The sequence below is a fragment of the Ovis canadensis genome, chromosome 24, assembly GCF_042477335.2.
Source record: "Ovis canadensis isolate MfBH-ARS-UI-01 breed Bighorn chromosome 24, ARS-UI_OviCan_v2, whole genome shotgun sequence".
Taxonomy (NCBI): Eukaryota; Metazoa; Chordata; class Mammalia; order Artiodactyla; family Bovidae; genus Ovis; species Ovis canadensis.
Genome location: NC_091268.1, coordinates 25711551 through 25728312, shown reverse-complemented (window position 1 = coordinate 25728312; position 16762 = coordinate 25711551). Strand labels below are relative to the sequence as shown.

The 16762-nt window shown below is 42.3% G+C and overlaps 1 protein-coding gene and 1 long non-coding RNA gene across 3 annotated transcripts in view; one reads left to right on the top strand and one right to left on the bottom strand.

Moving 5' to 3' along the window:
- The window catches only part of LOC138428974 (uncharacterized), a 34267-nt gene that overhangs the window by 8736 nt on the left and 8769 nt on the right, over positions 1–16762 (bottom strand). The gene's annotated exons all lie outside the window — the stretch shown is intronic.
- Positions 11747–12523, top strand: LOC138428971 (GTP-binding nuclear protein Ran-like). Its single transcript, XM_069569976.1, has one exon. The coding sequence runs from the start codon at positions 11790–11792 to the stop codon at positions 12438–12440; it is 651 nt and encodes a 216-aa protein (XP_069426077.1). The 5' UTR covers positions 11747–11789; the 3' UTR covers positions 12441–12523.

Here is a 16762-nt window from a genome sequence, read left to right as displayed (position 1 = left end):
CCAGTTACCTCACCACTAACCAGTGAGAAGAATGTTCATGAGCTGATTATGTGCCCACAACCCCTCTCCTTTATCTTGAAAGCCACTGGAGAGTTTGGGTGTTTTGAGCACTAGCTGCCTGGACTCCTTGCTTGGTGCCTGCAATAAACACTGCACTTTCTTTCACCAAGACCCAGTGTGAGTAGATCTTACTGCATGTGGGCAAGCAGACCCAAGTTTGATTTGGCAATAGAAGAAGCAGTAGACTCCTGCTTTTAATGAAACACTTTAAGATAATCTTCTTTCCTCATCAAGAAATCTTTCTCAGCCCCTTCTGAGATTCTTGCTTATTCTTGGTGTAGTTTTCAACTGGGAATTTCAGATATATAGATGTACAGTCTACTTGGGAGTATGCAAAGACAGAGGCTTCCTTTCTTTGTATGAGGAATTCCAGGCATTGTGGGGATGGTCAAACAGAACTGAAGATCTGAAACAACCGTTTTTATTTTTAAATATTTATTTATTTGGCTGTATTGGGCTTTAGTTGCAGCACGCAGGATCGCTGATCTTTTTTGCGGCATGCGAACTCTTAGCTGCAGCATGTTGTATCTAGTTCCCCAACCAGAGATTGAACACCAACCCCCTGCGCTGGGAGTCCAGAGTCTTCCCTGGACCAGCAGGGAAGTCCTTGAATCAGTCATTTTTAAACTTTGCTGATGTTGTTTAGTTGCTCAGTCATGTCCAACACTTTTGTGAACCCCTGGACTGTAGCCTTCCATGCCCCCCTGTCCATGGAGTTTCCCAGGCAAGAACACTGGAATGGGTTGTCATTTCCTTCTCCAGGGGCTCTTCCTGACCCAGGGATCGAACCCACGTCTCCTGCATTGGCAGGTAGGTTCTTTATCGACGAGCCACCAGGGAGGCCAACAGAGAGGGCTTCAGAGTCTCCTGAAGGGCTTACTGATAGCCAGACTGCTGGATCCCACCCCCAAGAATTCCTAATCTGGTAGGTCTAGGTTGGAATCCCCAGAATTTGCATTTCTAACAAGATCCCAGGTGATGGTGCTGCTGCTACCTTGGAGAACTCTCTCTGAGAAACTCTGATCTATTCCACCTGCCCAGGCCCGAGAGGGAGGTTTTCTGAAACACCAAAGGTGTTATGACCACTCCATGGTGCCAAAGAGACCACAGAAGGAAAACAGACTCCGAGTTGAATCCTAATTCTGCCACTTCCTGCCTGAAAGCTCTGTGCAAATTATTTAACTCTCTGTACCTGGTTTTCCTGTTGGTACAATATGGATGATAATACCTGCCTCACAAGATTCTGTCTGTAAAACACTTGGCCTAAAGTAACATGCAGGAGATAGCATTTCTGATGGTGCCGTTTCTCGTAAATAGTTTATAAACTTCTCACCACTCTTCTCAGTCCTGGCTGCATATCAGAGTCATCTGGGGACCTCCTGAGACCCAAACACCATCCCCAGGGGTGTTTATATAGTAGCTGGGATGACACCGTGGGTATGTTTTCATTTTTATTGGAATATAATGGCTTCCCTGGTGGCTCAGACGGTAAAGAATCTAACTGCGATGTGGGAGACCCAGGTTTGATCCCTGGGTCAGGAAGATTGCCTGGAGAAAAAAATGGCATGCCACTCCAGTATTCCTGCCTGGAGAATTCCATGGACAGAGGAGCCTGGTGGGCTACAGTCCATAGGGTTGCAAAGAGTCAGACACAACTGAGTGACTTTCACTTTCACTTCACTTTCAAAATTGCTTTACAATGTTGTGTTAATTTCTGCTGTACAACAAAGCAAATCAGCTATATATATATTTTTTCTCTCTTTCTTGGACCTCCCTTCTACCCACCCCTATTCCCATCTATTTAGGTCATCACAGAGCACTGAGATGAAATCCCTGTGCTATACAGGAGCTTCCCACTAGCTGTCTATTTTTCACGTGGTTGTGTATTTATGTCAAGCTCCCAAGTGAGTCAGATATACATCAAGAGTAGAGAACCACTAACTTAGTAGTTAACAAACTAGTAGAAGACGAAACAATAGAAGGACAAGGTTTAGCTCCTCAGTGGGAGACATTATCTGTGTGACATAGACCCATAATGTCTTGAGAGTATTCAGAGATACCTGGGTGTTCTCTGTACTAACATCAACTACCAGTAAGCTCACTACCAGTCCCATTAGTGAAGTCCTTCACAGCCCTCCAGAGAGGGCAAATTACTGTGCTAAGTAGGACTAAGTGCTCATCTGAGGCTTAATAATGGCATCCCCGGAAAGTTCACGTTATTGTCATTATCTAATCAAGATCTTCTCCCTCTTAAAAGGGAAAGGAAAGGCTACAACTCTTCTCCGAAGGTTTCGCTAGTTTGGTTGGAAAGTCTGCTAGCTGATTTCTTTAAACTCCTCCTTATTTTTAGGTTTACATACTACTGGGTAAGTAAAACAAAACTGTCTTTCATGAAAGTGTTAACTTTTTGCAGATATATGCACTGAATTAAGAAAATTTAAAAAAAAAGGAAAGAAAGAAAATTTCAGTTACCATTTTGATAAGTACTTTAAAAAATCATGAATGGCTCTGAAATTTAATCAAATGATTTATCGGCGCCTATTGCAATACTCATATGGGCTTTATTTTCATATACTTTTAAAATGTGGTGTTGTGTTATAGTGAGATTTTTGTCATGCTAAGCCATCTTTCCATGCTTGGGATAGCCATTATTTGTTGGCTATATGTGTGAGTGTGTTTTGTTTTTAAATATTGATACAGTGCTCAATAGGCTTCCCAGGTGGCGCTAGTGGTAAAGAACCCGCCCGCCAATGCAGGAGACTCGGGTTTGATCCCTGGGTTGGGAAGATCCCCTGTAGAAAGGAATGGCAACTGACTCCAGTATTCTCGCCTAGAGAATCCCATGGACGGAGGAGCTTGGTGGGCTACAGTTCATGGGGCTGCAAAGAGTTGGACACGCCTGAAATGATTTAGCATGGACACACAATGCTGAATGCTGAATTTAGACTAGAGTATTTCTTAATTATGTATGAAGCATTCATATTCCTGTATAGTTAACAAGAGCTTGTTGATAACTTCTTTGTCACTGAGAAGATTGTTTAAACCTGGGAAATGAATGCTTGAATGAATAGCTAATCTGATGTAGAAATGGATGCCAGAATATCTGCAGTGCCTGTTGCTATAATCCCATCCCAAAAGACAGTACATTAGTTGGTAAGTCGTGTCCAGCTCTTGTGACCTCAAGGAGTGTAGCCCACCAGGCTCCTCCGTCTGTGGCATTTCCCAGGCAAGATACTGGAGGGGGTTGCCATTTCCTTCTCCAGGGAATCTTCTCTACCCAGGGATCAAACTGGTATCTCTTGCATTGCAGGCGAATCCTTGACTGCTGAGACACCAGGGAAGCGCATCTAAAAAGGTATATGAGACTGTAACTTCTGATGGATCTTCACGGAGGACAAAAGTACTGTCTGAAACCTAGCCTTGGGACTTTCCTGTGGTCTAGTTTTTAAGATACCGCATTCCCAGGGCAGGGGGCTTGGGGTTGATCCCTGGTCAGGGAACTAAGCTGGAGGAGAAAATGGCAACCCACTCTAGTATTCTTGCCTGGAGAATCCCATAGACAGAGCCTGGCAGGCCACGGTCTGTGGGATCACAGAGTTAGACACGACTGAGCAACTGAGCACACACACACACAGGGAACTATGATCCCACATGCTGTACAAGGTGGCAAAAAGTACAAAACAAAAACCCAAACCTAGCCCTTTACGTTATCTTCTAAGAGTATTACATTCAATAAATAGTCTAACAAGTCATGTTCATGGAGGGCACGGCAACCCACTCCAATATTCTTGTCTGGAGAATCTCATGGACAGAGAAGCCTGGTGGGTTACAGTCCATGGGGTCACAAAGAGTTGCACACAACTGAATTGACTTAGCACACAACCTGTGTTCCCAGCATAACTGTCAGCCAACACCAACTGTGTTATTGGGTTCTCTCCTTAGTGCTTCATTCACAGCTGACTTCAGATTTTTAGATTGTATCTAAATAAAATGTCATCTCAAATAGAAATATTAATATTTTGCATATCTAACACATTACTTTTTTTTGCAACTGCAGCAGCAAAGATTCACCATGTTTGAGCCTCATAAATGGAGGATAAGGCTACCAAAAAGCATGCTGCAAAAACCTTTTTACATTCGCTACCGGGATTCCCTCATCCTCACCAGCCTGGGATTTGTGACTTTGGCTCTGGGAATTGCTATCACAATCGGAGCTTTTAACAACGTGGGTGTCCTCCTTGGGATGACGCTTGATTTTCTGGGTGTGTTTGTTGGTATTTCTGGGGGTATAAACATGTACACCACCTACTTGTGCTTCCAGAGCTCCTTAGAAGCCCGAGAGGCGGCTGAGAACATCCACCTCGTGTGGAGTCAGGTTCTACATCAAGAGCCTGGACTCTCGGCCGGCACCTGCTTATAATCTCATATTTAACCTGAATGTCTCTAGACTCCAAGTTTGTTTTATGCACCATTTTCAAACTTGAAATAAAATTCTGAAAACTACAGTGAAAGAGATTTTCAACGTCCCTTACTTTTTTTTCTCTTAATTTGGCCACCAACGCGCTGGATTTGCTATAGAAGTTCATGACTGTTGCCTTCTGATCTCTGGTGAAAGAAGGGAATGTGGGAGTACAGGTGATGATGCTAAACCTTGCCATATAGAAGAGATACCGACACGGACTTCTATTGTAGAATTCAGTCTTTCCACTCATCCACAAAGACTTGTGACCTCTGTTTTGGGCCCCTGAATCTTGGCCTCAAACTGCCCAGCTCTCCAGAGATGGACCTGGAGTTTGTACCATGATCTGTTAGGCTCAAGCCTCAGTTCGCATGTGGATCCAATGATCTGGAATGGAAATACAGTGCCAGCAACCCACGTTCCTGTCTGAGCTACCAGGGAAGCTGAAGAGGTGGGTGCTAGTTGTAAAGAACCCGCCTGCCAATGCGGGAGACATATAAGACGCAGGTTCATTCCCTGGGTCGGGAAGATTCCCTGGAGGAGGGCGTGGCAAACCACTCCAGTATTCTTGCCTGGAGAATCCCATGGAGAGAGAAGCCTGGTGGGCTACAGTCCTTGGGGTCACAAAGAGTTGCACACGACTGAATCGACTTAGCACACAACCTGTGTTCCCAGCATAACTGTCAGCCAACACCAACTGCCTTATTGGGTTCTCTCCTTAGTGCTTCATTCACCCCTGACTTCAGTCACAGTACGGCACACGGGTCCCTAGTTCCCTGACCAGGGATCGAACTTGCACTCCCTGCACTGGAACCACAGAGACTTAACCACCGGACCTCCAGGAAAGTCCCCCCGCTCCCTCTGAACTGGTATTTCCTCCTATTGAAACACTCATTCTTCAAAACTTGTGCCATCTCATGATAGCACTCCTCCTCCACCCGCGACTGTCCTCTTAAGGTCCGTCTCTCCATGAGCCACCTTATTCTTCACCCCTCATCAGCCACTGACAACTCCTCCCGTCCTACCGTTTTGCTTTCATTACTATTATTCTTGAGGACAGGGATGGCCCATCAGCACAAAAACTGCTTGGTTCTTGTTGGAATTTAAAAAAATTACTTGATTGCAGTGACTTCCTTGGTAGTCCAGGGGTTAAGAATCCATCCTACTACAGCGGAGGTGTGGGTTTGATGGCTGGTCGGGAAACTAAGACCTCACATGCCTCTTGGTCAAAAAACTAAAACATAAACAACAGAAGCCATGTAGTGAGAGACTCGATAAAGACTTTACAAGGGACTTCCCTGGTGGTCCAGGGGTTAGGGCTCCTTGCTCCCAATGCGGGGGGCCTGGGTTTGATCCCTGGTTAGGAAACTAGATCCCATATGCCACAACTAAGACCCAACAAAGCCAAACAAATAAGTATTTTTTTTCTAAAAAGACTTCATAGATGGTCCACATCAAAAAACATCTTTTTTTCATTGTTTAACAAATTTTATTGAAGTATAGTTGATTTACAATGTTAATTTCTATTCTACAGCAAAGTGACTCAGTTAGACACATATTCTTTCCGATTATAGTTATCTCAGGATTTTTTGAACTTTTTATTTTATATTGGAGTATAGCTGATTAACAACTGTTATAATAGTTTCAGGTGGACAGCAAAGGAACTCAGCCATGCATATACACATATCCATTCTCCCCCAAACTCCCCTCCCATCCAGGCTGCCACATTACACGGAGCAGAGTTCCCTGTGCTACACAATAGGACCGTGTTGGTTATCCATTTAAAATATAGCAGCATGTACATGTCAGTCCCAAGCTCCCTATCTGTTCCACCCATCATCCCCCGCTGGCAACCGTAAGTTCCTTCTCTGGGTCTGTGCCTGTTTTGTAAATAAGTTCATTTGTATCGTTCCGTTTTAGATTCCACACATAAGCAGTGTCATAAAGCATTCCTCCTTCCTCGTTCTGACTCACTTCCCTCCATATGGCGATCTCTAAGTCCATCCGTGTTGCTGCAAATGACCGGATTTCATTTTTTAACAGCTGAGTAATATTCCATTGTATATATGCACCACATCTTCTTTACATTCCTCTGTCAATGGCCATTTTGGTCGCTTCTATGTCTTGGTTATTGTAAACAGCACTGCAGTGAACACTGGGGTGCGTGCCTCCTTTTGGATCATGATTTTCTCCAGATACATGCCCAGGAGTGGGATTATAGGATCATATAGTAGCTCTATTTTTACTTTTTTAAGGAATCTCCATAGTGACAGCACCAATTTCCATTCCCACCAACGGTGCAGGAAGATCCCTTTTTCTCCACACCCTCTCTAGCATTTATTATTCATAAACCTTTTGATGATGGCCATTCTGACCAGAGTGAGGTGATATCTCATTATAGTTTTGATTTCCATTTCTCTAGTAATCAGCAGTGTGGAGCATTTTATCATGTGCCTGTGGGCCATGTTTATGTCTTCTTTGGAGAAATGTCTATTTAGATCTGCACATTTTTTATTATTTTTTTTATATTGAGCTGCATGACTATTTGTATATTTTGGAAGTTAATCCCTTATTGGCTACATCATTTGCAAATATTTCCTCCCGTTTTGTAGGTTATCTTTTTGTTTGTTTTATGATTTCCTTTGCTGGGCAGAAGCTTTTAAGTCCCATTTGTTTATTTTTGTTTTTAAACCCATCCATTTAAAGTGTACGGTTTAGGCCTTTTGGCTAAGATCAAGTGTAAAGTGTACGGTTTAGTGGTTTCCAGTATGTTCACCATTGTGCAATCATCACCAACTGTAGAACATTTTCCTTGGCCCAACCCTTCCAACCTCATAACCTATTTCCTCCCAGACGTGTGTGTGTGTGTGCAAAGTAGTGTCCAACTCTTTACGACCCCATGGCCTATAGCCCACCAGATAACCCACCAGGCTCCTATGTCCATGGGATTCTCCAGGCAAAAATACTGGAGTGGGTTGCCATTTCCCTCCTCCATTCCCCCCAGACATAGGCAGCTACTATCGACTTTCTGCCTCTACAGATTTGCCTATTCTGGACATTTTGCGCACATGTAGGTTTTTGCAGCTAGCTTCTTTCACTTAGCTTGTTTCTAGGCCCAGCCATGTGCACCTTATATCAGTGCTTCGTTTTTGGTTGCCAAATCATATTCCATTGCACGGAGAGGCCATATTTTATTTCTTCATTTGCTGCTTGACCGGCAGCAGCTTGGTTTTGGGCTCTCTCTAGCCAATGACCTTTCTGCTACACTCCATACTTTATCACCCACAACAGTGCCTTGAATTCTCACTTTTAATCATTCCAGCTTTTTAGGTTCTTTTTTCACAAAAATTGATTAACTTCTTTATTTTGGCCACACTGGGGTTTCATTGTTGTTCCTGGGCTTTCTGTAGCTGTGCTGAGCTGAGGCTACCCTCTAGTTGCGGTGTGCAGGCTCCTCACTGCGGAGGCTTCTCTTGCTGTGGAGCACGGGCTCCAGGGCACGCGGGCTCAGCAGTTCTGCTGCATGGGCTTAGTTGCCCCTCAGCATGTGGAATCCTCCCAGACCAGGGATCGAACCTGTGTCCTCTGCATTGGCAGGTGGATTCTTACCCCCTGGACCACCAGGGAAGTCCCTTTCAGGTCCCTCATGCTATTGTTCCTATTATTGAAATTCTTTTCTCATGAGACCGCCAACATACGCAGACACACACATACAAAATCTCCCAGTTCTCTCAATTTCCATGAATCCTCTAACGTCCTCCTTTCTCCCCTCATCTGAGTTAGACCCTGTATCCCACCATGACTGCTTCCTTTCAAATGTCTCCAACTCTCCTTACCTCTCCCCTTCCATTCTACCTTCTGCTTCTTAAAATACATGAAACTTGGTCAATATAAGAATTTACTGGGTCTTCCCTGGTGGTCCAGTGGCTAAGACTCCAAGCTCTCAGTGCAGGGAGCTCAGGCTCAATCCCTGGTCAGGGAACTAGATCCCACGTACCTCAACTAAGAATTTACATGCTGTAGTGAAAGATCCTGTGTGTTGCAACTAAGGCCTGGTGCAGCCAAATAAATAAATAAAAGAAGTAAACATATTAAAAAAAAAAGGAATTTACTTCTTAGATGGCTGTACGGAGGCAGTTAAACATTATGCTTAAACTGACGTATGTTGATCTAAAATCAAGTTCACCCATGTCAAATGGGCATCAGACTTCTCGTGCGTCCTTATTTCCAGCCCTCAACTTCTCATGGGAGACTGGCAGACTCCTTTCTCAGGAGACTTACCACTTTAACACAAAGAGACCAAGGCTTACTCAGTGAAAAGCTGGTTGGCCTCTTTATGCTCCTTTTGCAAATTCACCGGTTGAAAAGGCTGTTTGAGGAGATCCTGAATGGCTTTCCGATGCTTTATTCTTAACACAGGCAGTAAAGAATTACCAAACATCTGAAGAAAGCTCTATGATGAATGAGTCACCCAAGCAAGAAGACAAAAAAAGGAACTAGGGAAGAATAAAACAACGCAGGATGCCTTCTCATTCCCAACAGAAGAATAATTTCCTGCCTACTCAGGAAAATTATCAATCAGAGGTGTGGTTAGGATAGAGATATTTTCAGACACACAAGGTCAGAAACATTGGGTTGATGTGTACTCTTTCTCAAGAATCCTTACAGGAACTTGCCTGGCGATCCAGTGGTTAAGATTCCTAGCTTCCAATGCAGGGGGTTGTGGGTTTGATCCCTGGTCAGGGAACTAAGATCCCACATGCCATGTGGCCACACACACACACACACACACACACACCTTACAGAAACAAATTCTTAAACCAAGAAAGTGAAAGCTTTTTATAGAGATATAAGAGTTAGGGGAGATTACAGCTCTCTTGAATCAAACCAAGAACTAGAACCTGAGCTTTCTGGTTCTTAGTCCAGTGATGATTTTCTTTGTTACACTGTTTGCAATATTTGTCTCAATGAGTTTTAGAATACAAGATTCACTTTACGTTGCCACAATGCTAAGGGAGAATTTCCAGTTGGTCTTTGAATTTAATATTATTTAAGCACCAACATGGAGAAGGAAACGGCAACCTTCTCAAGTATTCTCGCCTGGAAAATCCCATGGACAGAAGAATTTGGTGGGCTCCAGTCCATGGGGTCACAGAGTCGGACATGAACTCAGTGACTAACCACGAAGCACCAACATAAAATACTCTTATAGGCCTACTGTGGTTGACCTGTCAAAATGCTCTTGTCACAAATGAGTCTGCGTCATAATGAGTCTGGTCAGTGTCAGCCTCCTGGTGTTGATAGTATAATACTAATGCTAGCAGAGGCTGGGGGACGGGCACACGGGACTTCCCCGTACATTTCTTAGCAATCTCCTATGAATCTGTTATCATTTCAAAATAATAAGTTTTAAAGTTAAATTGTATGAAAACACAGACTATTGACATTTATAGACCTGGAGACTGGTCATATAGAGTAACTCATAAAGAGACAAATACCATGTATCAGTGTTTATATGTGGAATCTTAAAAAATGATGCAGATGAACTTATTTGCAAAGTAGTTATAAAGACGCAGATGAAGAGAACAAACCTATGTATACCAGAGTGGGAAGAGGGAGGGGCGGGATGAATTGGGAGGCTGGGACCGACAGATATGTACTATTGATATTGTGTATAAAATGGATGAGAACCTGCTGTAGAGCATGGGGGACTCTCTCAGTGCTCTGAGGTGACCTAAGCTGGAAGGGAATCCAAAAAGGAAGGGATATATGTATATGTGTAACAGATTCGTCTTGCCATACAGCAGAAACTAGCACAACACAGTAACCCAAATATACGCATAAAAATGAAAGAAAAAAATAAAAACCAAAACCACCTAATGTCAGTTTGTCTAATTTTACACTGAAAAGTAAAAGTGAAAGTGCTAGCTGCTCAGTTCTGTCCGTCTCTTTGTGATCCCATAGACTGCAGCCTGCCAGGCTCCTCTGTCCATGGAATTCTCCAAACAAGAATACTGGAGCGGGTTGCTGTTTCCTTCTCCAGGGGAACTTCCTAATCCAGGGATCAAACATATTTCCCACACTGCGGGCAGATTCTTTACTATCTGAGCCACCAGGGAAGCCCCCTATCAAGAAACACCCCAAATGCTACTGTAATTATAAGGATTGACCACAGGGTGTCACCAGCGGCCTGTCATAGCCCTCTGAAAGTTTGTTTTTTTAACTCTTTAACTAAACAAGAGTTGTCATTAGGGAAGAAAGGAGTTGTTCTTCTTAAAGAACAAAGAATATAAGTTTAATATATTTGAATATGTTCAAATATATTTTCTCTAATCGGGTGCACTGGGAAGTCCCAGTATCTCATTCTTTTTTTTTTTTTAAGGTGAAAACACAGAAACCCCTAAGAAAAGGAATAGAGTTTACCCAAGGCAAATAAGGCAGTGGCAACCCACTCCAGTACTCTTGCCTGGAAAATCCCATGGACAGAGGAGCCTGGTGGGCTGCAGTCCATGGGGTCGTGGAGAGCCGGACACAACTGAGCAACTTCACTTTCACTTTTCACTTTCATGCACTGGAGAAGGAAATGGCAACCCACTCCAGTGTTCTTGCCTGGAGAATCCCAGGGATGGCGGAGCCTAGTGGCCTGCAGTCCATGGGGTCGCTAAGAGTCAGATGTGACTGAGCGACTTCACTTTCACTTTTCACTTTCACGCACTGGAGAAGGAAACGGCAACCCACTCCAGTGTTCTTGCCTGGAAAATCCCATGGGCGGAGAAGCCTGGTGGGCTGCAGTCCACGGGGTTGTGGAGAGTCGGACATGACTGAGAGACTTCACTTCACTTTCAAGGCAAATAAGACAGTCTCTAGAGGAATCTCACTTCTCAGAAGTGTGGTCCATGGACCAGTAGTGTTGGCATGGCCTATGAATTTGTAAGATGTGCAAAAAAAACCTCAGGCCTCACCCCAGGTGTACTGAATTAGATTCCTAACAAGCTCAAAGGTCCACCCACCACACTCTAAGTAGTAAAAATCTAAGAGACCTGGGGGTTCAGGATGGTGGGACACATGTACACCCGTGGCAGATTCATGTCAATGTATGGCAAAAACCACCACAATATTGTAGAGTAATTAGCTTCCAATTAAAATAAATTAATTAGAAAAATAAAAAATTAAAAATCACTTCATTGAAAAAAGAGAAAGAGACTTAAGAAGATGAATGCAGAGACCTCAGTCAGACGGGCGCGGAGACGCTTCTGGAAGTAACATCGCGATGGCTGCCCAAGGAGAACCCCAAGTTCAGTTCAAACTTGTTTTGGTTGGTGATGGTGGTACTGGAAAATCTACATTCGTGAAGCGTCATCTGACTGGTGAATTTGAGAAGAAGTATGTAGCTACCTTGGGTGTTGAGGTCCATCCTCTTGTGTTCCATACCAACAGAGGACCTATTAAGTTCAATGTATGGGATACAGCTGGTCAGGAGAAATTTGGTGGACTGAGAGATGGTTATTATATACAAGCTCAGTGTGCCATTATAATGTTTGACGTAACATCAAGAGTTACTTACAAGAATGTGCCTAACTGGCATAGAGATCTGGTACGAGTGTGTGAGAACATCCCAATTGTGTTGTGTGGCAACAAAGTGGATATTAAGGACAGAAAGGTTAAGGCAAAGTCAATTGTCTTCCACCGAAAGAAGAATCTTCAGTACTATGACATTTCTGCCAAAAGTAACTACAACTTTGAAAAGCCCTTCCTCTGGCTTGCTAGAAAACTGATTGGAGACCCTAACTTGGAGTTTGTCGCCATGCCTGCTCTTGCCCCGCCAGAGGTGGTCATGGACCCAGCCTTGGCAGCACAGTACGAGCACGATTTAGAGGTTGCTCAGACAACTGCTCTCCCGGATGAAGATGATGACCTGTGAGAAAGTGAAGCTGGGGCCCAGCGTCAGAAGTCTAGTTTTATAGGCAACTGTCCTGTGATGTCAGTGGTGCAGCGTGTTTGCCACTTTATTATATAGCTAAGCAGAACATGTGCTTAATCTTTGGATGCTGAAGGAGATGGATGGGCTTTGGAGTGAATGTGGCAGTTAAAAAAAAATACCTTCATTTTTTGGACCTGCATATTTAGGTGTTTTGGAACACAGTTGTTTCCTCCTTGAGTTTCAAATATAAGACTGCTATAGTCACATGAAAAAAAAAAAAAAAAGAAGATGAATGCAGGCATGGAAAATACCAGTTGCTGCCAATACAACAAGACTGTCCTAATTTGGAGCTCACTGAATCAGAATTACAATTTTAACCTGAATTGGATTAAATATTGTGTTATAATGTGTGCAAATGCATAATGATACCTACAAAATAATGTGTGCACATATGTGTATATGCATACAAAATATGTAAATTGTATTCCATGTTCATTAGACGTCAAACTTTGGTTCTGATTTTGCAAAAAAAAGTTTAGAGATAGCTTGTTTTATAAACTTAGACCAAATCAACAATATGGTTTACACTAGCCTCATGATTTTTTTTTATTACCAAGTGAATTTATTTTTTTTAATTTATACTTTATTTTACTTTACAATACTGTATTGGTTTTGCCATACATTGACTTGTGCCTCGTGATTTTTTAAATGAAATGATATATTCTATGATCACTTGATAAATGCTGAATCTGAACAAGTGTCACTTCCTTCTTTAGAACTGCTAATAAAATCAGAGAGTTTCAAATGTTACCAGGATGCTCTCAGAGTATTATGAAGTAAAGCTTTCAGAGTTTAATGGGGGAAATTTTTTACTTTTTTCTCCTCTAGCAAATTTACTTTTTAATCTCTTGATATTATGGTCGTGTAAATTCACCTTATTTGCTTCCTGCAGTTCATGAATGCTATTCACTTTCCCCATATCCTTTCTCTTAACTTTTGCATTTGATTTTAATACTTTAGTATTCCTCTGCAGTCTTTCACTCTTAGGGGACATTCCTGGTGGTCCAGTGGCTAAGACTCTAAGCTCTCGATACAAAGGGCCAAGGTTTGATTCTTGATCAGGGAACTAGATCCCACATGCTTTGAGTTACAGTTCACATGCTGAAACTAAAACCCGGCACGACCAAAATAAATAAATAAATATTAAAAAAATTCTTATTATGATGGCTGTTGTCTATAAACTTAATAGCTTCTCACTATTTTAAAGCTATTTTACTTCACAGCCTTCTAGTAATCTACTTAATTGCTTTTATGGGGCAAAAAATTTCCAGAGCCGCCACTTTAAAAAATTGTAAAAAAAGCACATAATACAAAAATTACCACCAGAACTGCTACGTTTGTTTATTAAACATGTTAAACTTTGTCACAGAGTTGGCTTCCCTGAAGGACAGTTTGCTCCCTGGCTGATCACATCTTATTGTTGACTTTTCCTTCCTTGTCTGCCTTTCATTCCCTGACCTTTTCTCTGATCTTATCAGTCTCTGGTTTATTTCCTCCTGGGCTGATCACTTCTAACACAGGGACATCTCAACCATAATGGACAGAATGCTATTTAATAATTGCTTGATTTTCATAACTAAATATAAAATGTTATAAAATACAAATTCAGAAAGATACATGAACCCCAGGGTCCATAGCTGCATTATTTGTAATTGCTAAGGCATGGAAGCAGCCTAAGTGTTCATCAACACATGAATGGATAAAGAAGATATGAGACACACACACACAATGGAATACTACTCAGCCATAAAAAAGAATGATGTTTTCTTTGCAACAACAAGGAGGAACTTGGAGAACATAAGTGAAATAAGTAAGACAGAGAAATACAAATAATTTATGGTATCCCTTATATGTGGAGGGTAAAAGTTATAGCAAACTAGTGAATAAGACCCCAGAGGCAGATTCAGAGAACAGAGAACCAACCAGTGGGGAGAAGGAAGTGCAGAGGGGACACAGAGGGGTGGGGAAATAAGGGTTTTTAGGGGATTACATGAAACCGTGTGTGGGAAACATTTGAAAATTATAAACATTATAGAATTTAAAGAATCTTTCAGTCAGTAAAAATGTTAATAGCTTAGGAAACTTAATGAAAGGATTATAGCATTTTCATTGTAATAAAAGTGCTATCTATAACTTTAGAGAAAAATATGAATGCTGTATACATTTTAGAGGAATCCAAATGTAGAACTGAATAGATTTGCTTCATTGTTGAATAGAAATATAAAGGCATGCATATGCAATAAAAATATACACATATACGATGTTCCATGCAATCTTTCTTACTTCTGTGTCTTCTGAGAGCCCTCATGCCCTTGGAAATCTTTCAAGGTGGCCTTTCAAATTCGCCTTAGGAGATCTGTGTTGCAATGCAGTGGGTGTCAAGGAGCATGTATTCAGTATTGATATCGTCCTACCCACTACCATCCATCTGGTCTTCTGTACTTTGGATTAATTTCTGACTAGCAAACTGTCTTTTTTAGAGAGTATTTATACAGTAGTGGAACACACTTCTCAATAAATATATACCAATAAATACTAATATAATAACCGAAATGTTGATTGAATATCTATGTTCCAGTCTCTATGGGATACGATGTTAAGGAAAAAAGATACAGTCACTACCCTCATGGGGCTTCAGTCTAGGAAGGGAGACAAATATGAATCAAATAACATGCAAACAAACGTGACCTTGCACTTGTGTCTAGTGCCAAAAGGGAGGTACACCATACACTGACTGTCTCTGCTGGGCAGACTTGATCTCCTTGGGAAAGTTAGGGAAGGCTTCCCTAGGAAAGTGTCGTACGGGGACAGGGAGGCCAGGAGTTCAACTTTTGAGATGTGATGTTGGAAATGCATCTGAGCTGTCCAAGAGATGTTAAGCAGGCAGTTGGATTATTTATTGGGCTGGGACTCAGGACTGATCTGGGCTAGAGACCTACATGGAAGAGCCATCAGTGCATAAACAACAGTGGAGGCCAGAACCATCAGTGAGATTGGCTAGGACGGTACAGAATTGGAAAAGAAGAGGACCTATACCCATTTATTATCTTCTTTTATCAGCACTAGAAATAGTTCTTGTTTTGGAAAAATGTGCCAGCCACTTATAATCTTCTTTAGGTGCCAAGTACTTTTCCTTGGAGGGATAATTCTTTTCCCTTTCTTGGCTGAGTTGACAGAGCTCAACCAAGAAACAGAATTATATACTGACCCCCCAGCACCAGGGGTGAAATATATAATTGAAGCCCAAGTCATTATTTTCTAATGTGATCGTATACAATGTCAATGGACAACAACTCAATTGTATGACATCCCCCAAGCCTCAGTGATTGATTCGGGATGGTCAGACGATGACCTGGTTCTGGTCAATGAGACTCAGGCCTTGAATATTTGTGGGGGTTGCTGAGAAGACGCCCCATATGCCTGAAACTGCTAGCAGCTCTCTGGACTCCGTAAAGGGAGGAACTGCCTGACAGTGACAGAGTTGACTGATGGAGAAAGACTGGGTTTTGTTGACATTGAAGCTGGCTTTACCTGGATAGGTGAATTTACATGTGATTAAACTTGCTTTCTGCCTTAATCTAGGCTAAGCAGGGCCCCCTACTTAAAGATCATTACTACTAAAAAATTACTGATATACCCATTCATAGACTTTAAAGAAAATGCCAGTAGAGAATTCCCTGGCAGTCTAGAAATTAGGACTCCATGCTTCCAATGATGGGGGTTGGGGTTCGATCCCGGGTTGGGGAACTAGGATCCCATAAGCCAAGTAGTGCAGCCAGGGGGAAAAAAAAGAAAGAAAGAAAATGCTAGTAAAGGGTTGTCCTTAAAGAGGATCTTGCCCCTGAAACGGTAAGTAAATCACTAAGACTTTGGGTTCCCCTGGTTAGAGGGACTTCTTTGCCAGAACTTGATGTACTCCCAAAGTGCCAACTACTGCAATGTTTACTCGGGATAAATTAGCCAACTTAAAACTTGTTCCACTGATCAAAGCTGAAGAAAAGCAAGACAGACTTTGCTGATACTGTAGATGAGGTGAGGAAGAATAACATTTGAATTGAGATGCAAAGAGAACTCTTACAAAGTCATGATGAACCTAAGAATGTTTAAAATCTGGTTAGATTTTTTAAAAAATATATAACTTTATTTATTTTTGGCCACGCTGTGTGGCCTGTGTGATGCCAGTTCCCCGACCAGGGATTGAACCTATGCCCTACAATGGAAGCCTGGAGTCCTAACCACTGGGCTGCCAGAGAAGTCCCTAA